The sequence below is a fragment of the Chlamydotis macqueenii genome, chromosome 7 (genome assembly GCF_036417535.1).
Source record: "Chlamydotis macqueenii isolate bChlMac1 chromosome 7, bChlMac1.mat, whole genome shotgun sequence".
Classification (NCBI taxonomy): domain Eukaryota; kingdom Metazoa; phylum Chordata; class Aves; order Otidiformes; family Otididae; genus Chlamydotis; species Chlamydotis macqueenii.
This window is the reverse complement of record NC_141562.1, coordinates 329,273-353,350: the sequence shown is the minus strand read 5'-3', so window position 1 is coordinate 353,350 and position 24,078 is coordinate 329,273. Positions and strand designations below refer to the sequence as shown.

The 24,078-nt window shown below is 40.4% G+C and overlaps 1 protein-coding gene across 46 annotated transcripts in view; it reads left to right on the top strand.

Annotated features, from left to right (window-relative positions):
- The window catches only part of SORBS1 (sorbin and SH3 domain containing 1), a 173,592-nt gene that overhangs the window by 115,098 nt on the left and 34,416 nt on the right, over nucleotides 1–24,078 (top strand). For 20 of the 46 annotated variants that reach the window (XM_086752672.1, XM_086752673.1, XM_086752674.1 and 17 more), the window contains 11 exons: nucleotides 179–550; nucleotides 3,441–3,588; nucleotides 8,704–8,733; nucleotides 11,767–11,942; nucleotides 12,921–12,984; nucleotides 14,122–14,196; nucleotides 14,521–14,583; nucleotides 18,582–18,629; nucleotides 18,744–18,873; nucleotides 20,208–20,322; nucleotides 23,562–23,645. In XM_086752672.1, coding sequence (XP_086608798.1) covers nucleotides 179–550; nucleotides 3,441–3,588; nucleotides 8,704–8,733; nucleotides 11,767–11,942; nucleotides 12,921–12,984; nucleotides 14,122–14,196; nucleotides 14,521–14,583; nucleotides 18,582–18,629; nucleotides 18,744–18,873; nucleotides 20,208–20,322; nucleotides 23,562–23,645 — 1,305 coding nt within the window. The remainder of the gene's footprint in view (nucleotides 1–178; nucleotides 551–3,440; nucleotides 3,589–8,703; nucleotides 8,734–11,766; nucleotides 11,943–12,920; nucleotides 12,985–14,121; nucleotides 14,197–14,520; nucleotides 14,584–18,581; nucleotides 18,630–18,743; nucleotides 18,874–20,207; nucleotides 20,323–23,561; nucleotides 23,646–24,078) is intronic. The other 26 variants (XM_086752678.1, XM_086752679.1, XM_086752692.1 and 23 more) reach the window with 7 other exon arrangements.

Here is a 24,078-nt window from a genome sequence, read left to right as displayed (position 1 = left end):
TAAAACGATGCGTGTTCATAGAGGCCAGGGCTGCAAGACTGAAGAACTATGTCTCCCTAAGGAAAGAAAATCTGTTGGGGTTTCATATAATTTTGAGTGCATCCTTGCATGACACTATGGCTGCATTAGACTAAAATACCAATCTCCCCATTGCATAACAACACCTTGTTTCCTACAGGATGCCACTGCCACCACCACAGCTCAGCCTGGAGTTATAGTAGTCCCCCTCCTCCAGGTTAATCCAGACAGACAGCAAGAAGGCAGCTCCAGCACTCCACCACCGCCTCTGGTTCCTTTCGGGCAAGGCTCCGTAATCCCTGAGACTGTTTCTCCTGGCTCACCCTTGACTTTTCCGACTCTAGACGATTTCATTCCCCCACATCTCCAGAGGGGTTCCCACCATAACCAAGCACCCTCTGCATCTGGCACATTACCCTCTGTTTACCCGAAACTGTCATTCTTCTCATCACCACCTTCACTTGTCCCTCCAGTCACGAGGGCTTTGCACAGGGGCTTGAAGCCTGAAATCACTGGAGTCGTCTCACATACAGTAAGCTTGCCAAATACCCTCCTCGCCCTTTTCCTAAATTTGTATTCCCAGATTAAAATTACTTTCTCCTTGCAATACTAAACTTGAGAGAGAAGTGGTGACTTACTCCCTGCCAGCAGCATGACAACTGAAACCTTGTTTACGTCCTGTGCTAGTGCATGCATGTTGCCTGCCTTGTGCAGCTTTGAACTTTCTGTTGACTTCTTGCAACAACATTTCACTGTCTCCCTTTGTGCCCATTCTGCTAGGTGATGCACAGCACACCTTAAGATTCTTCCCAGAATTTGCTCAGAATAATGAATTCTGTATAAACAGAATAGCTGCAACTAACTGATCTCTTCAGACTCTTTTAATAGCATCCTTAATTGCGTTTGAATAACATTTAAAGCAGCAACAACAGACCGGTTAAAGGTTAGGGCTGGCTTTCTGTTCCACTTGGAGCCACAAGACCGTTCGGTCTCTACCCAGATCCCTGCTGAAATCCGTGTAAGATTGCTGCCAGTATCCAATGATCTACAAGCAATAATATTACTTACTGAGCTAAGAGTCTTCCAAGCATGGAGGTGCTATGGGATGCGTTAGAGGAAGAGTGTCTCTTCAGTTTGGAATTGCTTATCTTTGAAAAATTTGCTAGAATTCAATCCACAATGGTTTCAACTTGAAATTTGCTGTGGTGTTCTTGGATCAGGTTTTGTTTCTCTTCAAACTCATCACCTGTTTTAAAAAGTCCTCAGGGATAAGGAGGAAAAATAGCTCTCAGTTAAAGTTACAGAGGAGGAAAAGTACTTGAACCCTCGTTGTACTTGTAATTCTTACAATCACCTTTTTTTTTTAATACGGTTGTTTGTAAGGGCAAGCAAGAAGTTTGGCAGAAACTCCCTTCCCTCATGATGGTGCTTTCTCTGCCCTCTGACTCTGTAGTGATCTAGCAAACAGACATGAGGGGGGAGGAAAAGAAAAAAACAACCAAGGATGATATTTTCAAAAGTTCTAGGCATTGACCTTTCTGGTTTTGTTGAAATTGATGGCTTTTTACGTCAGAGAATAATAACAGTTTTGAGAGTTTATTTGGTTTGGGGTTTTTATTTAATGGAGCCTGTCTGCAGGCTCCAGAAAAATTCAGTAAGCATCCACATCATAGACGAGTAGTGGAAATTTTGTTGTACTTGATTTTCATGAGAGAAGAGGTTTGAAACATTTTTGGGCATGCTCACTTCAGGTATGTGGTCACAGAGCTGTTTGCCACAATTATTTAAATGGCCCTTTATCATTCACTTTGGTGACTTAGCTGAGGCTGTTGAGCCTGTCCTGATCTGACATCCGTCTTCTTTGAGGAATTCTTTATATTTTAATTATTAAAGTGAAGCTCAAACCCAACTCACTCATACTTCTTCCTGACTCCCATTCCTTTTCGCAAATTGCATTGTTTGGAATATTATTACAGCCAGCAAAATGGGGCTGAGTTTCTCTTAGGGACATCTGTTTCTGAAGACCATTGATTCTTTTCTGTCCTCATGAAATGTCTATGGCCTGATCAGATGCTGCTTGGAGCAAGATCACCTCCATCCAGCAGAACAGGATCGTTCTTCCCTATTTCCTCTCTAGGTTGGAGAGACTGTCGATGCTTGTTCTGATTATGACCAGTTCTCGCTGTGATTTATCTCTGAGCTCTGGTGCCAGCCCTCACTCTGGCCCCTGTTCAGCCCTCTGCCTGATCCTATAAACCCTTTCCCCTGATGCTGGTGAATATGAAGGGCACTGAGTTTATTTGACTAGAAAAAACAGGAGTAGGAATTCTTCTGGAGCAATATTCTGTATGTATTCAGATTTTTTTTAATAACTATGAAAATGCCACTCAATGCTCAGCTCCATTTTACAGATCAGTGGCCTGCAGCATTTCAGTCTGACAGTGGAGTAGCAGGAGTGCAGAAATCTGGTATGCTGTTCCATACTCTCTCTGTTTGGATGCTTGTTCCCCATTAACGGTAGTTGTGTGTCCAAATTCCTTAAGTAGCTTTGAAAAAAATCTCAGCCTAAACTGGCACACACAGTCTTAGTCATTACTCCTTTATCTTATCCCCTTACTACCTACAAAAGCCCAGTATCCCTAAACTAAGACGTTTCAAAGATGAACTAATTTTTAAAGTCTCCCTAGTGACACAGCCTGTATTTCTACAGAACCAGAGCTGTGGTGATATCAGAGGTGGGTTTGAAATAAGCCAGTAATGGTGCTGGATGCTTTAAGAGTGCAAGAGCAGCTTGCTATCCATGCTCCAGCAGCAAAGCCATGTTGAGTATCTTCCTTCTAGAGTCCTACTTTTTACCCTCTGTCTGGTTTTGGGGTTGGCATTTAAAAAAAAAATTATTATTTTAACCAAATAGATGTCACACTGTCTCCTGAGTGATGATGCTAACCTTATTCCTTGGACCTTCCTTACCAAACCAGCTGCAGTAATAATATTTCATTCCAGAATTGCATGAGTTTTGCATGTCTGACTTCTTGCTATGAAGGGAATACTTTTAAAACAAATGTTTGTGTGTATACGTATGGGGGGGGAGATGTCTGCTTCTTCCCCCTGAAACAGATTTGCTAATTTCTGGCACCCTATGTTTGCTCCAGAGAGTCTACCAGATGAATTTAGTCCCTCCTTTTGGGGTTGGAGTTGTGAAACCCAACACCGAATAATTATAGTACTGCCTTAGCAAACTAATTGCATTAACAACAAGCAGGGTACGTACAAGAAGCCGGGTAACACTCATGCTTATTCCTTTCTTTACTAAAATTTGCTGTGATTATGCTTCTCATTCAACTTAAAAATATTTTTTCCTAGGTTTTCCCAGTGTAGCAGCCTTTTGCATGCTGCTAATTATGTGTTGCTCTCCTTTTCAGGACCCAGGCTCTGTGCTAAATGAAGTGCCCCAGCCTGGCTCTGGCACTGACTATCCAACCTCCTTCACTTCAATCAACAAGTCTTCCTCTGCCTATCCCTCTACCACAATCGTCAATCCCACTATTGTCCTCTTGCAGCACAATCGAGGTAAGGAGACCTGCAGATAGATATTTGTGGCTTAAACTGAGCTATCTGTTATGCTACAAGGAACTGGAGAGTGTGTATGCCATGGACAATTAAGTCCAAACTACTAAGAGCTAACAAAGCTGCCTCCAGGAAACTGTAGTGACTGGGGCATACAACAGGCAAGTGAGACATTAGAGGCATGGGACAATGCCTACTTTTTCTAATTAGAACCTGTGGATTAGAAGTCACTCTTGAGGTTGGGGAAGAGGCTTGTAACTGAGCTATGGACAAATAAATAAGTTATTGCAGGGTAACAGCTTATCCCCGTTGGGTGTCCTATCATGGTGGAAAAGGGTATGTGCTCTCATCTATCTGTCAGTAGAAGCAAGGTAGCTTGAGGTAGGTTCTCCCTCACTGGGAAAGGGAATATGTTGCTTCTCACCTACTGCAGGGTTAAAGCAGTTATATTTTCAGTTACTGTGGGAGAGATTTGACCTCTGAAATCTTAGCAGAATTTACCCCGTAGTAAATAATCTATTTGCCCATAAGTTTGAACTTGGTAATTTGTTTCTCTCTCCATAACTGGATCAACTCAGACTCATACTGCACTAGGCCTTGAGCTCTGGGTTTGCATATGAACAAAAAAACCCTTGTTTTGAGCACTCCTGTGTTTGCTGATTTAAGCCTTTCCCTGCCTCACAGCTGCTCGCTCTGAATGGATAGTTGCATCTCTTTACCTCTGGCATTAGAGGGAGACTTTGCTTTTTAGTTCTGATGGCTGGCATTACCCCAGCCTCCCAGTTCATTGTGCATCACTGAAGACTGTAGCTTATAAAGGGCTGCAGAGATGCAGTCCAATTTGCTCTGGTTTTCAGTGGACTTAGAAAACTCCAGGACAGGCAGATTCCAATAAACAATGCTACAACTTACCTTTCGCAAAGAAAAAAAAATAAAATCAGAATATAGGGGCAAGACCTGTGCTCATCATACTGTAGTGACTCTAATTACAGGTGTGCATTGATGTGCTCCTTTGCAGCCCCCATGTATTTTTTTTTCCAGTGCCTTTCTAAAACAGTCTTCAGTCTTTGATCCTGAAGTTAGTGTCCTCACTGTAGCCCAGCTGATTATAGGGGTAATGAGTGGGTTATCTCTTCCTTTTTGCCAGCATTTGAAGCAGCTTCGCTTATGTGCTTCTGAATGAGGATCTCTGGATTCCTCAGCTGCTTTTTTTATCTCAAAGCTTTTTGTAGACTTTCTTGAGGTGGGATGCTCTTTTAATTGGTTTTTGCATTAAATCTGGAGCATTTCAGTGTGTACCGTACAAGGATATTTTTTCTGTGTACATTTTAAGAGCACAAGAGACAAATCTGTGTAATACAATGATCCACGGACACTGGCTCTGGGACAACTGATGTCAGATTGTTCTGTTTAATAATTAACCTTCACAGTTAGTAATTTGTCCTGTCTGAATATGTCTTGCGTTTGACCATTAGCACTCATGAAATTGTATCCTGATAGATTGAAGAGCCTTCTCTCGTGACGTTTTTTTGACTGTGATATAGATCATGGCCTGATAAGCAACTTGATTGAGTCTGTGAAGTATCTAATTCTAAAACATGTTTTTCAGCCTTTTAGTTAAACATGTAATTTGCAAGAATCATATTTAACTGATTTGACAAGGCATCTTAGTCATAAATCTGTATTGATTAACATTGCCTGTGTCATACTATGTATTTATTAGTAAAATCCCATATAAGTAATGATTTTTTTTTTCCTCACATTATTGTTGACTTGACAGACAGATGTCCCAGCCATCATACTAATGCTTTTTGAAGGGTGTTACATTTTAATTCCTTGTCCTGTGGAGTTTCCTTTGTATTCCAAGACATACTGAGGAAGAATGTTAATGGTCCAGTGAGCTGCTCTCTCCATAGCTGCTCTCTTTAGAGCAGAAAACTTCTCTAAAACTCTTCAATACAGTTTATATGAATGTCCTAATTTTCAAGCATCTGACCTTAGGTGTTGTCGTTCAGCATAGGCCTTAGTTACTGTTGAAGTGGAAAGTATTTCTCCATTGGTCAGTAGGACGTCAGACTTTTTTTTTTTATCTTTTTTTTTTTTTTTTCAAATGCAGGATGGAAATAGTAATCAGATGTGTCATCTTTTCTGCTCTCTTATTAACAGTTCCACTGTGTCTATTTGGTAAAAGAACAAGATCATTGCTAGGTTTCTGTTTATTCTTCGTGTACCTCAAAACCTATTTTGACTTTCTGAGACATTCTGTAAATTCTTTTACTTCCATTGTAATTTTCTTTCACTTTCCAGCCTATGGTATCTACCTATAGGTGAACTTTTTCTTACTTTTCCATCTTTTTTTTTTTATTGAGGGTTTCTTACAGTTGCTTATGCTTCCATTCCTATCTAGGCTTTATCCCAGTATAGCTTTAAGATTTCTTTTTGCTAACTTAGTGTTTTTAAATGGTTCGCAGGTCATAGTTATCTGTTACATTTCTGTCCTGGCTGACATGATTCATACTTGGTTTCATCTTTATGGACCTTATCTATTCAAAACTGGTTTGGTCTCATGGCATATGACAAATTGCTACTAGGTTATGATCTACCTTCTGTTGAATGGTTAATTGTATTTTGTGCTGAAATCAATTCCTTCATGTCAAGATGAAGTTTAATATTAATTCCTCTTATGTGCTATGGAATACCCTCTGAATTAGAAATTTCAAGGTCATTTTAATGCTGGCAGTCTGAGATCTCCAGTAGTTTTGTTATTCTTCCAGATGGATAATGTGGCTTTCTTTCTCCTCAGTGGGTTATTGATTTCTTTTTAAGGAGCTGGTTATCGGATTGATTCTCTGGAGCGATGGTTGTAGCAGACATCACCTACTGTCCTATTTTATGTTTTATCTGCTAGCTCATTAATCTGTAAGCATGTAAGACCCTTTGATTTCAACCCATCAGAGACTTAGAAACAGTTAATGGCATTTGAAGCATGGAAACTACACTATATCCTTTTTTTGTCTGCTTGATTTTTGCTTATTAGCTTGCGATGAGAGATCTCAGAATTTTTTCTACTGCATTTCAGTAATACCAACTGAATAAGATTAATGCTTATAAACAAGTCATTTCAGATCCTCCTGTTCATTCCTGGCATCAGGATAAGAATTTCTTCCCTTCATATCTGGTGGTGTCTTGATTAATTTTCTTTTTGACACCTTTATTTTACTCAAATACTTGTTTCCTCTTTCCATTTTGTTACTGATTTCAAGTGTTAGTCTTCTCCAGTGCTCCCTCCCCTGAGAACTCTGAAGGCATCTGCAATCATTGTTTCACCGTTACCAGCAGTTATATTCCTCTGCTCAACCCTTCCTCTGAGAAGCCTGTGAGGCTCTGGCCTTTGCTTACAGTCCCAGAGCGCAAGATCAAGGGTGGAAGCCTCAGTTAGCTGGTGTGTGCCTGAGGCTACAAGCTGTCTCTGCTCAGGCAGGAGAGTGAAATAGCAGACACCACCTGCTCCTTCGGCTTCTATCCATCAGCAGCTCTCTTTCCTAGTCAGAGGTACGAGTGAAAAGGAAACCTCCTCTTCACATAAAAAAGTATTTTTTTTTAAATGAAAAGTCTATTCATCCATTATATTCTATCCTTTGTGGAAGAAGAGATAGGAAAGAGCTCTCAAGCATTGACTCTTTAAACCACAAGTTTTTGTTAGGAGACCTTAGTAACTGAATGCAATTGTACGTAGTGAAGGTGATGGCTGAAGCTGAGACCATCCTCATTCGCATCTTTTCTCCTTTCTCATAATACACCAGCCTGCTCCTGGTGGCCTGCTTAGAAGAGTGAACCTTGCAGCAGGTGGTTCCCGTCTACTTTTAGGTTCAGATTGCTAACCCTTCCTTTCCCCATTGCATGTAGCGGTTTCTTTCAAATGTTGGCAGCTATCGTGTGAGCGTAATGCACATGAGCAGCTTGCCATTGGTCATTAGCAGAGCAGAAGTGCTGAGGTGAAAGAACAAACTGCATAGATATTGGTGAGGGAGCCACACTTAGTGAGAAGAAATATCAGTCTCCCTTGCTGAAGTTGATCTATTTTGTACAAATATCTAGTGAAGGTGGGTTCTGCTAGCAAACATTGTACAACTGGAGGATTGTTATCTACTGGAGACTTGCTTGGCAAGTGTCCCATGCCACCCCAAAGCACAGTTATTCCCTGGGCAGTCATTGCATGGCATGATTTATTATGAATATATAACAGGTGTGATTAATATTTTAAAGTTTTGAAATCATTGTATTAACAATATGACCTTTCAAGAATGTTTGTATTTTGTATGTCAGTAAAATAGTTTATTCTTTTCAAATGGCTTTCATGCTTTAAATGAAAGGATTAATTGCTAGGGACTAGAAAAAGCAGAGAACAGAGAGCTAAGAATTCCTGGTTTATTCCCTGCCATGACTTGGGCAAGTCATTTGGGCATGCCTTTAGAAAGCAGCTCTGAGCATCAACTTTAGAGTGATCAAACATGCTGGAAGATACCACAAATGTCCCAGTCCGGTAACTCAGTAATTAAAGGCGCTAAACCAAGGGGACCATTCTGAAAATCAAAGCCTTAACCAAGCTGTGTCTGTGCGCAAATCACTGAATCTGTGGCTTGGTAGTATGTGATGAGACTCAGCAAGCACCAGCAATGGCTTGATCCTTTCCTATGTCCTTTCAAAATTCTACAGCATTATTGTTTCAAAATGTACTTCATGCTAATGGTAACAGAGTTAATTGTAAAGTTGTTTGACTCTATGAGTCCTTACTGCTTTTCAAATTGTCTCCTGTCCAACTTTTTTCATTCTCTGATGTTAAGGAAAAAAAAAAAAAATAAAACCCCTGCTCTTTGCAAATGTATCTGTCACTGCATCATGAGATTTGTAGTATTCCACAAAGCTGCAGTGTGGAGAAGGAACTGTGGGCGGTCACTTTGGCAGGGTATTTGAAAACAGTTTCTCTCCGGCAGCTGCTGCTGTTCTGTCTACAGCATATTTCTTGCTTGTCAGAAATGCAGCACTGGAGCACTTGCTGTATATGTCTCACCCATTTGTTCTGTATTTCTTTTTATTTTGTTTCTTCCTTTACCACAGAGCAGCAAAAAAGGCTTAGTAGCCTGGCAGGTATGATGTGAAGGGTCTGCTACCCCCCAACTGCTGCCTTGGCTGGAGCAAAGCTGCTGCTTTATTACCTTGTGGAGTACCTTTAGCAAACACACTTCCCAGGAACTGCAAAAGAATGAGTATAAATATTTGTCCTGGCTTAATCTGGGTCACTGAGTGTTTGATTTCAGTCTTTTCTCTAAATGCTACCTGTGTGGCCACATGCTAATATACTGAAACCCTAAATTACTCACCTGTTCCTCCTAAGTCATAAGATTTACATACAGTGTGATTGTTCTAGTTGACTTTTGGGGCTGTCTTTTCAATCTTTACGTTTACTCCCTTGGGGCTTATTCTCAAGTTTCTCTACACAGCCATTAGAGTTAGTCTTGCTTGTGGTGAGAGGGGAGGAAGAGAAATAAAAATCAGTATTTAAATGATTCCAAGAGTAAAAGTATTTATATCAGGTGTCAAGAAATAGCTGATAAAATTGTAGTGTGCAAAGTGTGCTGCTTCCCTTCTCTCCCCGGCAGCTCTCTGCTTTTGCAACAGGTGTGATAGTCTCTCCTTGAAAGAGCAAGCTGTTTTCCTGGTCGTCTTTCCCTCTCCGCATCCCAAATAGAAATAGCTCAGTCCGCAGTGGGTGTTGTAGGAACAGCGTGTTATGTATCACTTACCCATACTATTATTCTTTGGCTATGGCCATAATTGCGGGGCAAATTGAGAGGTGAGAGAGAAGATAGACATAGAGAGTGCCTAAGCACTTTAAATATCACAAACAAACACAGAGAGGCCAATACTGCACGCTCTTGCTCTGCTGCATGGGCCCTGGACCAGGGGAGCGTGTCCCATGAGGCAGCTACTGACCTGGTCAGACTTCATCCACCAGGTTCCTTCAGCTGCAACACCAGCCCATCCCTCTTCTGCTGCCACCCTGCTGAGGTGACAGGCTGCATAACAACTTACAGCAGTTTCTCTCAGCTGCTCCCTTTAGTGTAGGTGGTTTCTCATCATACACCACTAAGCTGCCATTTTAGCACTTGCCTGCAAGTCCAGACAGAGGTTTCCTGTGGGTTTTCCCTTTCGCAAGGTGTCCCTTCATTATCACAAACTCCTTTGTTTTCTGAACTAGAGACAGCCGCAGAGCAGTTTGTTACAGCCCAAATGATTGTCAGTCTGGAAGAGGGAAGTACGTTGTAGCACAGCTGGGCCTGCACCTGCTCTCAACCAAAACAACCACACAAAGCTTCTGGCTGCCACCTCTCCCCCAGGTTTTATGTCCCCTTTGTCACAGCAGTGAAACTCTTTTGCTCTGCAACCCGATGTATTCCTCCTGCTCTTGCAAAAGGATGGCTCGGGTTCAATGGAGTGTGCTGACTGGTGCAATTGGGTTATTTTGGTGATTAGGCACCAGATTTGGGGTCTAATAAATACATCAAAGCATGGTACATACCTCTGTGAACTCTTTTGAAATTGTTGGAGCCTCATGGCAAATATGTCAGTGTGAAGTTTAGCTATTATTCTCCAAGTTGTAGAGTATGCTACTAAATCTGTGGTGAAGGATGTCTGCTTTAATTCCTCCCTCTGCAAAGACACCTGTGCAGCAAGTGTCTTGTGTTTGCAGCATCAGTTGAGCAGCCAGACTGGACGAGGCTAAAGTGGTCCTCTCGGCTGAGTCATGTTTCCTTTTCATCTTCAAGGTCGTGGAAGAATGGTCTAGTTTCAGTTGCTCTTTCCGTGCTCTGTTTTTAGAGGCTTAGTAAGAAGTTTAGTGATGGAAATGGACCAAATACTTCCCACAAAATGGAGAATCCTGTACACCAAAAGACAGTGCAAACACATTCACAGGGAGGAGAAGTAGGATGAAAGTACTAAACAAGGATTGAATAGATGCTTTGCCCCATTTGAACATTTATAAACATTATTTCATTTTTCTTAAAGAGGAGGAAGACTTAAAAAGTTTCGTAATTTCAAACCAACCACTCAAACACAAATCCTTCACATATTGAATGTTGCAGGGCAGAGTTGTGTTTGCTGAAGGTACCAACAGACCAATGCTTTGTTATGCATGAGCCTTTCCTATGCTAACTGCCCCTTTCAGATTTCTGCACATTTAATGGCTTTGAGCAGTATGGTGATGTGCATGTGGATAAACATTCTTGTCTCGCTCTCTTTTCAGTGCATGCAGTGATGTAAAAAGGATAGGACATGGTGAGGTCTTGATGAGGCAGACTGTAAAATCACTGATAGTTCCTCCAGAAAATCCACATAGAAAATGTCCTTGGCAGAGCCTAAGGGTTGCTGTGCTGCAGCTCTCCAGAGCATAGCAGAGCTTCAGAGCAGCCAGAGCTCCCTTGATTCCTTGGCCGGTGGTGGTGCTTGCTGCTGTGTGGGTGTCAGTCAGGCAATGTCAAGGAATTCCAGGTGGAAGCAAGGTGATCCGGAGCAATTAGTTGTTTCCCCTATCTTTAGGCAGACTCATGTGCAAGAGGAATCATATACACTAAAGAAGAGTGTAATTTGTTGTTTACAAACTCTGGGTAGGGCACAGAGATGAATTGGGGGCATCATATACTGGCTGTAACAAATGGTACTGTCAGGAAAATGAGTGCAAGCTGTTAAATAGTGCACACTACTATGCAGGATGCTCCTTTGACTGAAATCACCAGCAGAAGAAGATTTTTAGGAGGCTGTATCACTGATACTTTTTGATGACGAATGAGATTGTAGAGTCACTAATTAGTCAAAAGGCTTTTTTTTCCCTTTTGACTTAGTGACTCTACAATCTCTCTCAACCCCAAACCAAAATTTTCCATTGTCTTACATACATGACAGCTGAGACTGTCATGAGATGTGTGAAGGTGGCTACCTGAGAGATGCTAGGCTACTTCTGCTGCCATAAAACATTTTCTTGTTAGATTTCCTTCACCACAGTGAGCAGTGACACAGTCTGTCTCATCAACTGCTTGCTAGGATTCTTGCCTTAAAAGAGTGGAATATGGTAATGCAGTGAAATGCTGGGATGAGATAAGAGTCCCCCATTTTCATTTCCAGATTCAGCACCAGATAGAGTAGTTTCTGATAAAGTTGATTCAGCACTCATACGGGATAAGCCGGTTCAGGAGACAGTGCCAATTGAGAAGAGGACAATGGAGGAAAAGAGAAGCATTGTCAAGAGCCCTCAGCATGTGACCGATACCTCCGTCGATGATATTGGCATTCCACTGAGGGTAAGACAACACATAACCTGGGCCAGATTCTGCCTACCTTGGGACTCAGGGAATTGACTAAACCTCCAGAGACTGCAGAGATGTAAGGGAAGGTAGAATTCTGCTTTCAAGGTATTTTATTATGAACGCTTCCCTTTGCTATCAGTGACCTGTTTCAGCTGCCTCAGAGAAAGAAAAAAAAACAAAACAAAAAAACCAAACTCTTTTAATCATATTTGAGAATACTGTTTTCTGTTTTTCTGTTTCATTCATACCTAGTAGCTAAAGGAGAGTTTTGTCTCATTTTAGACATCTTAAAGGCAGATACCTCATTTATACAGCATATTTAAGTTCATTCAGCATTGAGGGGAAATTACCGTGAGAATAGTTATTAACCTATTCTTACAGCTAGCGTCTGGAGTGACTTGAATGCTAGATGTTACTAACTATCTACTGAATACTTAGGAAATCGACATGTGTGACTAAAATAAGCAAGGTGTCTACTTTTGTTTCAAATTAATATGCAAAACCTTACACACAATCTACAGTTCTACACAGGTTACAATGTACCCTTGCAAAGCTTGTACACTGTTAGTAACTTGAGTGACGCTTCATTACATATGAGATTATATATCTGAGTGAAATCACTCGTATTTCAAAGTATGAATGGTTGCCCAGAGAGGTGGTGGATGCCCCATCCCTGGAATCGTTCAAGGCCAGGCTGGATGAGGCTCTGAGCAACCTGATCTAGTCAGGCATGTCCCTGCTTCTTGCAGGGGGGTTGGACTAGATGACTGTTGAAGGTCCCTTCCAACTCTAACTATTCTATGATTCTATGATTCTATGATATAGCCTTGATTTTTAGGTAGCCGTTGATAATAAATGAAATAGTAAGCAGAGTGTAAACCTTTTTAATTGCTGGAAGATTTATAAGAACTTTAAAAGACTGGTAAAATTCATGGGTTTGCTTATTTATGTGTATATTTATTTTTCCAATAGAACACAGACAGATCGAAGGACTGGTACAAGACGATGTTCAAGCAGATCCACAAGCTAAACAGAGGTACTGTAACACGGATGTTTTTTGTTTAATTTAAAAGACCACCTGGATAACATTTTGTTTAATTTATGTGAAGAATTGTACTGGATGTTAAATAAAAGCATTTTATGTTAACTAGCGTTTGCTCTGCACCACAGAAGTCAACCAATATATTTGAAATCTCTGAAGTCAAAGGTGAGAGAATAGTGAAGTCCAAAGAAAAGTCTGAGTTATTCTGAACGTGAACTGCAGTGCCCTCATGAAATCAAGAGTACTGTTTGAGATCAGACAGCTGCTAATAATTCCATACTTAGAGAAAATAGATCCCTGAACTCCAGTTATAGCAGCTAACCCCACCCACCTCTACTTTTAAAGGGTGATAGGTTTTCACTGAAACTTCTCTGTGGATAAGAGAAAACTTTTTACACTGTAAAGCTTTAGGACCTGCATAATAAAGCTTGATTTGAAGCTCACTGAAACCAATTGAAAGGTTTGCATTGATTTTTGGTGAGTTCAGAATCTGAAATCTGCTTTTTTAATACTTCAAATTTTCTCCTTTCAAGACCTAAAATTATGGCAAGCACTTGCAAACTTTATAGTGATGCACTCTCAGGGATTCCCCTTCTTTAGGGCACTTCTGTGCCTGACTGCTGATACGTTCTCATTTGTTCTTCTGTGTGAGAAATGGCTGCAGTAGCATTTGCAAACTGAACCATCTGAACAGCCTGGTGTGCAGGCAAACCCAATTCAGAACTGTGCTTGTATAATAAAACGTAGAGCATGCAAAACTGGAGCTGTATTTGCTGCTGCAGGTGCTATCATGATGAGCTTTATGCATATATAGATGCTGTGCTGTATTGAATGGAATGAGAAAGAGTTGAACTGTTTCCTAATCCCAGTGCTCCTAACAGAGATTCTTCAGCTCAACCAGAGACCATGCTTCAGAAGGAGGAGAATGAGTTCAGTCCCCTTGCTTTCCAGGATCTCTTGCAGGGCCCAGATATACAAAGCAGCAATGAGTAAAGAGGCATCTAGGTTGTGTCATGCTAGAACATCAGCACAAGGACTGTCCTGCAGCTTGTATGGATTCTTGTCTTGCCCTTCTTCCCCTTTAAATCTGTCCTCTCTGTTCTTTTTTGCAAATCATGTTCCTCTCCTTAGACACTCCTGAAGAAAACCCTTATTGCCCTACCTACATATTTCCTGAACTTCCTGAAATCCAGCAAAAAACTGAAGGTACCAGAAGTTTAGTCAGAGTATCTGTTGTCTTGTGCTTTGAGTTAACTGTACTATAGCACCCTAATAGTAACTAGATTCAGGTTCTAGATTTCCGTTGCACTGGCTGGAAATTCAGTTATGCCCAGTATACCTTATTGTCTGATGCATAAAATAACTAAATCTTTGCTAATCCATTAATCTTTTAAAAAAGTATGATACTATTTACTCTAGTATTATTAAAGTAGGCAGTAAAATCATATGGTGATAGGAAATTGGGGGATGAAGCAGAACCTCCACTTCACTGTGGATAGTCTCAAAATCCACTGCTTTTCTCTGCTGCAGAAGACAATCCTTATTCTCCTACATACCAGTTTCCTGCGTCTACTCCTAGTCCTATCTCTGAAGGTAATGATAAAGGACCATATATATTTTTCTGCACAAATGCTGCCTTATCAATTTTTTTTCTTCCTGAAGTTTTTTCTAGTTGCTGAGCATTATGCTGCCTCATAATGATTTGCTGCACTCTAAGCATTGCCTTGACTGTATGATGCTTTTTTGGCTTTGCAGTGCTCCTCTGGCTTTGTAACTAGTATTTGACTAATGCTGCAGACTTGGAATTTGCTTGATTTTATGTGCTTGTCAGTTGTATTTAGCCATGTGTGTGCAGTGATTATTTAACATGTCTAGAAAGCTGACTTACATGTAAAGATGTGGTTTACATGAGATTTATCCCACCCCTCTTTTGGACCAATATGTTTCTTTAGTTATTTACCTCTTGTCTTGAATATTAACACAGTGTTAGGGCCAGGCCCAAATGCCACTGAAGTCTATTGGCAAACAGGCTGCTTGCTTCAGTGGGTTTTGGGTCAGTCCCTCAATGTAGTCTTTTAAAATAAACGTAACTTGGTAACATAGGTTCAGGGCTGGCCTTAGGTGCACTTGGCATATCTAGGCAAGGACAGTTTGACAGTCTCATCAGCACATCTTGCAACTTGAAATAACACTGTCTTTACCTTATCCTCTTCATGTCCTCAGCAGATTCCTCTAAACTTCACATATAAACCAGAATCCTTTGCAGTCATGTTTCTGGGATGGTAAAATATTATCTGTTGCAGTGAGAATCCTGTAACTGTGCATATGCATGAAAACACTTATGTATGAGAAACACTCGAATCTGCTGCACACATTGGACATACAGACATTTCCTGATTGGGAAACTGTTGTTGGTGACAGCCTTGTTGGCTTGCTGCTTTGGGTATCACTTGAAATCATGCAGTTTAGGAACTTGCCTACTTAGCCTGTGCCTCAAGCCAACCCTGGTGAGATTATTAATTAACCATTTCATTAAATGTTTAAATTAAACATTTGGTGGGTACTGTGTAAGAAGAAAGTGTGGGTTCTAGCTGAGATGCTCAAAGACGACTAGGTGCAAGGTGCATTTCACTGTTAAAATGAATGTGGACTGGTCTCATACAGATATCTAAGGTACTTGCTTATTTCTTGGTGAAGCTTGTAGGTGAAGAGTCCTGTCTTGCAAATCATAATGCAGTGTAAATTATTTTCTGTTGACTGAATACTATGTGGGTATGGATGAGATGGAAACAAAGATCCTGAATAACTAGTTGATAAAAGCATTGTACAGAAACTCGATTTTCTTGTTTGTAATAACGTTTGAAAATCCATTTTGCTGTGGTCTGAACTAATGTAACTTGCAAAACCAATTATGATAGTATATTAAGAGTCTGATTTCCCATAAGTGTCCCCTGTGCACTTACAAACATGCATATGAAAATAATTTACTGGTTTAGATAGTTGAAATTTTGTTGCACCAAACACTTCCTCTTTTTTTCTCAATACATTGGGAAATGTTTCTCTAATATCTGCTTGGATTCTTTCCTTGTTAAGGAATCTGGACTATCTGATTATGTAGATGGGTTGGAGTGCATGTTTCATGTTTAGAAAACATTTCAAAGTTACGTACTCAACCGCAAAGTGTTTATGCAGAGATGGATTGAAGTCTCAATTTTTTACAATCAGCATCAGAGGTTTTTTTGCTTTGAATTAATGTGTAAGATCTCCTAGAAACATGAAGATTTGGGCTCCTCTCTAAAATAAGCTTAGAGGCTAAGGGTATTGAAATGTAGGGATTTTGGCCAACCCTTAAAAAAAAAAAAAATCTTGTAATTCTCTAGGAACTACAGGAGAACAGCCTCTTCTTGCTAAAGGAATCAGATTTGAAACTACAAGTTGGTGATACTCTGCTCCGTTAAGGAGAGTCCCACAGATAAAATGCAGCTCTGACAGCCAGGAGATACTGTTTTAATGCTTATCTCTGATTTACTCTTTAATCTTTATCAAGTCGTTACAGATTTCTGTGTTCCAGTATTCCCTGCTGTAAAAAGGGAAGAAATATAGACACTCTTCTTCATAAGATACTCGAAGAGACAAAACTTACCTCTTCTTATTACTGTAGATAATAGAATATTAGAAATTGGAAAATAGCACTTATCTGCAGTGGAAATTTTTTTCCTGTATGGTTTTCCTATCTGAATGATGAGGTATAATGAATATTGACATTTCTCTTCAAGTAAGTAAATCAATTTTTTCATTGTTCGCCTGCACTAAATAATACTATGAGAGGTGAATTACTGTGAAGATAGTTTTAGACATTTATTTGTCTGTATTTGTAGGGGCAGAGAGTTTTGTGATCTACTAAGTCTTTTGCTATCTGAAGAAACCCATCTTTTATATAGGAATACTAGTCAAGTTTGTCAACAATTCAGCGTAATAATATTAAATAAGTAAATATTTGTTTTCTGTTGTTCAGGTTTAAAATACAGGAATTGGCCTGAAAATTGACCTTTTCTATTTTTTTAACGTGAAGTCTATGTTAAGTACACCAGAGTCAATAATCATCTGTGTGGAACTTAAGCCTTCTAATTAATTCACTAAGAGAACTCAGCAGAGGGGCTGTAAGTTAAGACTGCTTCGAGCCTTTCTGAAAGGCTTGATTAAGCCTTGAGTGCAATTTCAGGTCAGCTGTGTTAGCCAGATTGGTTTTTCCGGCAGATAACATTGGCTGTAGCAGCTGATTGATGTCCTACTTGAGAGAAGAGTTGGAAATTGTTTCAATCTGTTGATCGACATCACTAAATTCATGTAGCACTTTTTTTGTTGTGTATTCTTTTCCTATCTAGCTTATTCTAGCCTCATCTCTTTTGGTTTTCTGTCTTTTTATCTCTGTCACTTTTAGTTGTTTCTTCACAGAGGTATTAGTAATACCTTTGCTCACAGTTCTCTTTGCAGTCATTGGATTGCACTTTACTGTGTTTTGCCTTGGAAGTCCTGTAGAACCCTGCAAGGGGTGGGCTTGTGGGTCTAGTTTCCAGGCCTGATCCCAACTCCCCCTGCTACTACCTGCAGTTCATGGAGGATCCATTCCAAAGCCTGTTGAAGGTGGTGGGAAGATACCAGTAGGTTTTTAATCAAGTCAAAGTCTCTTTGTCAAAGTCATGACCTGTAGAGTTGGGGGTGGTAATGCTGCCATCCTCCTGCCTTCTTTTTGGGCACATCTGCCTTGCGTATCACATTATCTTTGAAGAGGGCAATATGTCATTCTATGGCCCAAGGCGGCAGTTGTGTCCTGGGAGCGACATTGCTGTATTGGTGCGGTGCAACACTTTCACTATCAAAGAGAGAAAGTTGTTCCACTTGCGGGCCAGACCACTCCACTCAGTTACACTGATGTCATTGCTAGCTCTTTTAGAGCTGCTTGAATATCTCTATTGCATTCTATAGCCATGTCTTTCCTATTTAAAAAGTAAGCTCTTCAGAACAAGGACAATCTCTTCATGCAAGTATACATATGTGTCTCATGTCAGGAGTGCTCTCCGCACTTAAAAGATAACCTGAGTCAGTGAACATAGCAACTTGGTGTGCGAGTTAATGCAAGGAAGATATCCTAGTGATTATCGTGTGCGATTGGGAGCAGGACTCCTCAGCTTTATTACTGTTTCTAGCACCTAATGAGTTATTGTAGGCATATACTGCAGCTATTAGATCCTCAATTTATCTTTCAGTTTTTGATAAAGTGGATCTAATAACCGTTACTGTAAAGGAGTTTTGTAATAAAAAGTGATTTGTTTTCTAAAGTGCTTTGAGAGCTTGCAGAAAGATATTAGTGCAAGTAGTACATTAATATTTATATCTAATCTAAGAATTATTTTTAAATGCAATTTAAACCTCATTAGGATTTTCTTTTTTTAGGATCCTCTCCCTGTGGTAAGTATTGGGCATATCACTGAAATTATGGCAAATGTATTAGTGGAAGAAATAAAAAGGGTCTTTGGTGCTGCTTCTTTGCAGCTTTTTCAGCTCACTTTCAAAATACTTTTGTCTTTCAGATGAAGACTCTGATTCATACTCACCTCGTTATTCCTATTCTGAGGACAGTAAGTAATTCACGTTTCTTGTGTAATCGGTCAAATAGAAAGGGCATGTAAAGCATGTATTTATTTGCCTCCTATCCAGTTCACCAATATTCCTATATTTGACTTATCCTGCAGGCAGAGCCCAGCTTTCAGTTCCCCGCTCCAAGAGTGAGACGGACAGTATTGATTCAGAGAAGGTTGTTAAGAGGTCTGCCACTTTGCCGCTGCCAAACCGTACTTCATCACTGAAGTCAAGCCCAGAAAGGTGACCTGAACTAAGATATATTTGAGTCCGTACTGGAAGAATCTCTGAAAGCTGTGAATGGGAAGGGAACAAAGGTGGAAGCTTTAAGTCCACAACTCCAGTTAAAGTTTTTTGGGGAACTGTAGTTTTGACTCTGATTCTACTAGGCAGCAGTGAACTCCTTCATTGTTATAGCCCAGTCCCCCATTCTCTCTTTTTTTTTTTTTAGCAGGCATCACACAGTCTGTTGCATAGTTTCCTCCCTGGCTGTCATGCCTATACAGTGAATACCAGAGAGGCCCAGTGGAAGCTGTTGGCTCAGTGTCACGCTGTAAAGGCACCTCAGAATGCAAGCAAATAACAATAATTGTGGAAAAGCAAAATTTGGATTTGTGTTGGGCCTTGGTAAAAGTTTTGTTACATTTTCCATCTCTGAGGAGTCCCACCCATGTGAACTTTATTGAAAGTAGGTTCTAGTTAGCGATGTCACTTCTGATCTTTCAAGATTACTTCCCTCCTGGTTTTTCGCTTTGTTTATTACCAGGTATTTTAAACCTCTTTGTAACAGTAATGAATGCATTCACCAAATAAAGGGAAAGGAGAATGAGCAATTAATAGTTTATGTCCTGCTGAATTCTCCCAGCTCTTGAACTGCTCCTCCCTCACTCACCAACTTCCACATGCTCTTAATGTTTTTCACTTGCTGTCTCAAATGAGTAATGCCATAATTTGAGATTGCTAATTCACTGAGCGTCTCAGGCCACTGGATCAGAAGACAAAGTTTCCTTATGGAACATGTCTTCCTTACGCAGGAATTGAAGCCATCGTACATTGGCCCTCTGAGAAAACTCTTGTAAGTGAAACGATTACAATAATTAGTGCTTCCTATTGTCCAGTGACAAAACAGTGTTTCACCAGGGAGAAGTTTCTCTGGACTTGGAATCTTAAGCAATCAAGTTTATTCTAGACAGCAAATATCAACCTTGTTGAAATTTTTACACTGTTTGTAGGCCAGTTATTTTGGCTGTCATCTTGCCTTACTTTAAAATAAATAAATAAACAAATTGTCTCTGTCTCTCCTAAGCCAGTGGAGACAGTTTGGGCAACTCAGTCGGTTGTTCCTATCCTAAACCCAGGTCAGTAGGTAAGTGGGAGGAAACTTTGCCTGCTATAGATAAACAAATATATGCCCGGAGCCCTGTCTGAACTGTTCCTCTTGCAGCAGGCTCCTTTCCTAGATTAAAAAAAGTACCCTGATTAAACCAGGATTAACAAGGAAAGGTGCCTGTCAAAAGGAAGTGCTTGTCTTCATGTAAACCGCAGTGGTTTGGGTTAATTGACCTTTCTTTCCTCAGGACTGACTGGGAGCCTCCAGACAAGAAGGTGGACACCAGAAAATACCGTGCAGAGCCCAGGAGCATTTATGACTATCAGCCAGGAAAGTCCTCAGTTCTGAACAATGAAAAGATGGTAATGTTTGTTTTATCCCATTGTTTTATCCTATTTTGTGGCTTTATCCTGTGATTGTAAGCTACTCCCCAAGTGCTCGTCCAGTTCATTCCAATAGGATTCCTTATGCTTACATTGCAGTGCTCGTATGATGTATTTCTTGTATATTTTGTTTTGAAAACTGTTTTGCATAACTTCCTAACATTTTTGTTCTCTATAAAGCAAGACCCAGGGGAATTGAGAGGCTTTTTTCTTTTTGGACATGTTGTTTTCTGTGTTAAGTATGGATCACTAACCCTAGTTTTTAATCCATGTTTGACACTGTGACCTCTTCAGCAGCTGTTTTACCAGCTGTACTTTTTCTAGGGCACAGCATTAGTTGATGCAGGAGGATTGAAAGCATTATGCAACAAAGCAGGCTGGTTCAGTTTCTATGTTCCTCTGGTGCTTTAAATGCCAAATGACTAATTTTTAGAGTGCCTGTAATGTGTCTTGGGGGGGATGCCTCTGAGGTGCATTAGGACATGGCCGTCTCCCCTGGGCTGCTTTCTTCCTCAGCTGGGTCTCACCACTTCTGTGGCAGGGGTGACAGAACTGAATGTGAGCTGGCTCCCCAGCTACACTGGTGTGTTAACCTGGAGTATTAAGTGAACTGTTACCAATTTCAGTTTGAGTTAGTAAGTAATGCTGTGAATTGTGACAGCTAGGGGACATACAGAAGTCTCATTCTGCAGGCTTGGCTGAGAACACTTGGCAAGGGGCAGTGCAGGGAGGTGGTGCTAACCTCGTCAGCCAGTCCTGCATAAATCACCACAGCTCACTTAAGGTGTCCTTCATTGGTACAGATGTGACACTGTAAGTGCTTGAAAATACTGAATGAGGTTACTAGTGAATAGCCATTTTGGTACATAAAGATATAATTGTTCTATGTAGGCATTAATTTGAAGGATTCAATTAGAAGCGCTAACTGCAAGATTCCAAATGTAAACTGGACTTTGTGGCTTAACAGCTCAGGCGTTGGTCCATGCATGGAGTAGGTAAAGGAATGCTCCTGAAAAACCTGCTGAGGATTTTACACAACAGTGAACAACAATTTAAATCAACAGAAATATAAGAATCAAGTCTGATCTGGGACCTGATGTTTCTCTTTGGTATTTTGGTGGGTTTTCTTTTTTTCCTTCCAAGTGCAATCAAGGTCCATCGTTTTTTGAAGATCCTGCAACCAAGTTCTTTTCACACCCATGTCCCTTCATTGACTTCAACAAAGTTTTTCCTGATAGGAGCATGATCCTAGTGCCTATTGAAATGGGCAATGGATGACTCTCTCTTGATCCTACTGGGCATTGACTCAGGCCATTAGAGAAATGCCAATGAGGAGTGGTTTGAACATGGTATGACAACTCCATTCCTGCACTCCATCCTGGAGCAAGATTTTGGCTGACTTAAGTGGCAATTTTATCTCATGGTACACAGCCAAAGTTAAGCCTTGTGGCAAAAGACCTGCTTCATCTGTGTACTTAAGCCATTGTGAAAGGTCTGTCATCACCAGTGGCACTGTTTACTTGTTCAGACTTCATCAGGAACTTAATTGAACTGTTGAATTGGAGTCTGAAAGCCACAAGCAGGACCAACATCAGCATAATTGAGAAAAATTGTACAGAGCTCATCAAAGACGAGAAGAATGTGATAGCTGTGTTACTTCTGATGTTATTTTTTGAGTTTTAATTTCAAGCCATAGATCACAGAAGAAATAAGATCTTGAAATAGCGGCTTCATGGTCTCCATCAGTCTCATTACCTGCAACAGTCATGTGTATGGACAGTGGTTATCAACTAGATCTTTCAAGGAGGCTGCAGGAGATTTGTGGATATGTCTTGGTAATCACACCCGGAGCTGTGATTGTCAGAATCCAAATCCAAACCAATTTCAGAGCAATGAAGAGCCTCCCATTGACATCGGTGGGCTTTTTTTTTTTTAATGTAAAGAGAGTTATATAACAATATGAGTTCTTTTCGTTGGAGTGCAGTAAAGTAAAGAAATAGACGGATCTTCCTCTAAGCCATCGAAGATCGAACATGATAATAACAATTTATCTTTCAGATGGAAGCATTGCTCCTCTTTCAGCATCAGTCCTGAGCTTTTGTCATAGAGCTTTTTTTCTGATGCTTAATGGCTATGGTAGAGTCTGGGACATCTAGCAAAGCCCAGCACTGTTGGGAACTCCCGCCTGACTCAGTAACCCCATCACAGGATGATTTGCATCAGGACTCTGTGTCGGCCCTCTGTGCATGTGTGTGGCTCATTGCTGAATCACTTGGATCACCGGAGCACTTGGATCGCACTGGCATATCAGACATAATGTATTTATATTTCTAATGCACTGAGATCCATTATATCTAAGACTAGTGACACTGAAATGCAAGAGTTAGCTAGACGTCTTTTGGGGAGTGGCACCTCCTAACCCACAGCCATGGACTTTATTCCCTTATCTCACTAGTAGTGTTTTTAAACAGCTACAACTGTTTCAACTTTTTTTTTGTTGTTTCATTAAAACAGACTGTATGAACAAAAGGGGATTTCCTATTCAGCTGTACTGTTTTCTGTCCTGTCTAATTTCCCTTTGCTGTAGTTTTGTCTCATTCTCTAACAAGTAATACTGTCTTTCTGTCCATCCCTTCAGAGATCTTTCAGGGATGCACCATCTCTGACTTGTGTCTCCTTTGGTTTAGAAAACCACCTTTCACTCTGTTTGCAGTGTGTAGAACAGGGTTTCTCACATATTCATGTGCTGTTAAAGATGCAGTATTTGATTCGGGTCTCACTGAATATCTCTTTTTTTTTAACCAAAAGGAAAAAAAAGCTTTAAAAAAAATTTTAACATACATGCAGCTTTGGACTCAATGGAATGTCTGACAGTAGGACTGAAGGGACTGGTTGACTCCCAGCTCTTCCATTGAGTCTCCCTGTGACTCTGGGCGAGCTGCATAATGTCTTTCTGTGTGGGTCTCCTGATCTGTAAAATGCAGTTTGTTTATATTCATATTGCTCACAATGATGCCATTAGGCTTAACTATGTTTGCAAAGCTGTTCATGGCCTTTGTGAGAGAGAGATGCTATAGAAATTCCAAATTATAAAGCTAAGTATCTACATTTTAGAATGGAAACCATAGGATCTGCATCTCTAACAATCCCTTTCCGTGTATTCTTTGCATAATGTTATCCTTCTCTTTCTTCCATTTCCCTATCACCAACTCCTTTAGACTCGGGATATAAGCCCAGAAGAGATAGATTTAAAGAATGAACCTTGGTATAAATTCTTTTCGGAATTGGAGTTTGGGAAACCGGTAAGTTTGATAGTTGCGATGACCAATGAAGTCAACCTGCCTTTTTTTTTTTTTTTTTTGATTGTCATAATGATCTCTTTGCTAGGCCCTAAACCTGGAACAGCTGCTTTACTCATTTAAAAATGTGATTGTTCATAACATCATCCCGGTACCAATGTGAAGTAGCTGTTCCATGACCACTTTAAGTATTTTGAAGCCATTTACAAACATTCCCACCTTCCCGCCCTATGTATCAACAAGGCAATATTTTTTCATGCACCATAGTTCAAACTGCATTTTTTTTTTGTTAATGTAAGGAGTAATATTCTGTTCTCATTCTTGAAAGTCCTTACTCAAAGCCCTTGCCTAACAAGGTCTAGGATGGCTGATAGGTATCTTTAAGTCAAAGGGAATCGCTCATTTATTCCTGACCTTGGATTGTAAACTGTAGGTC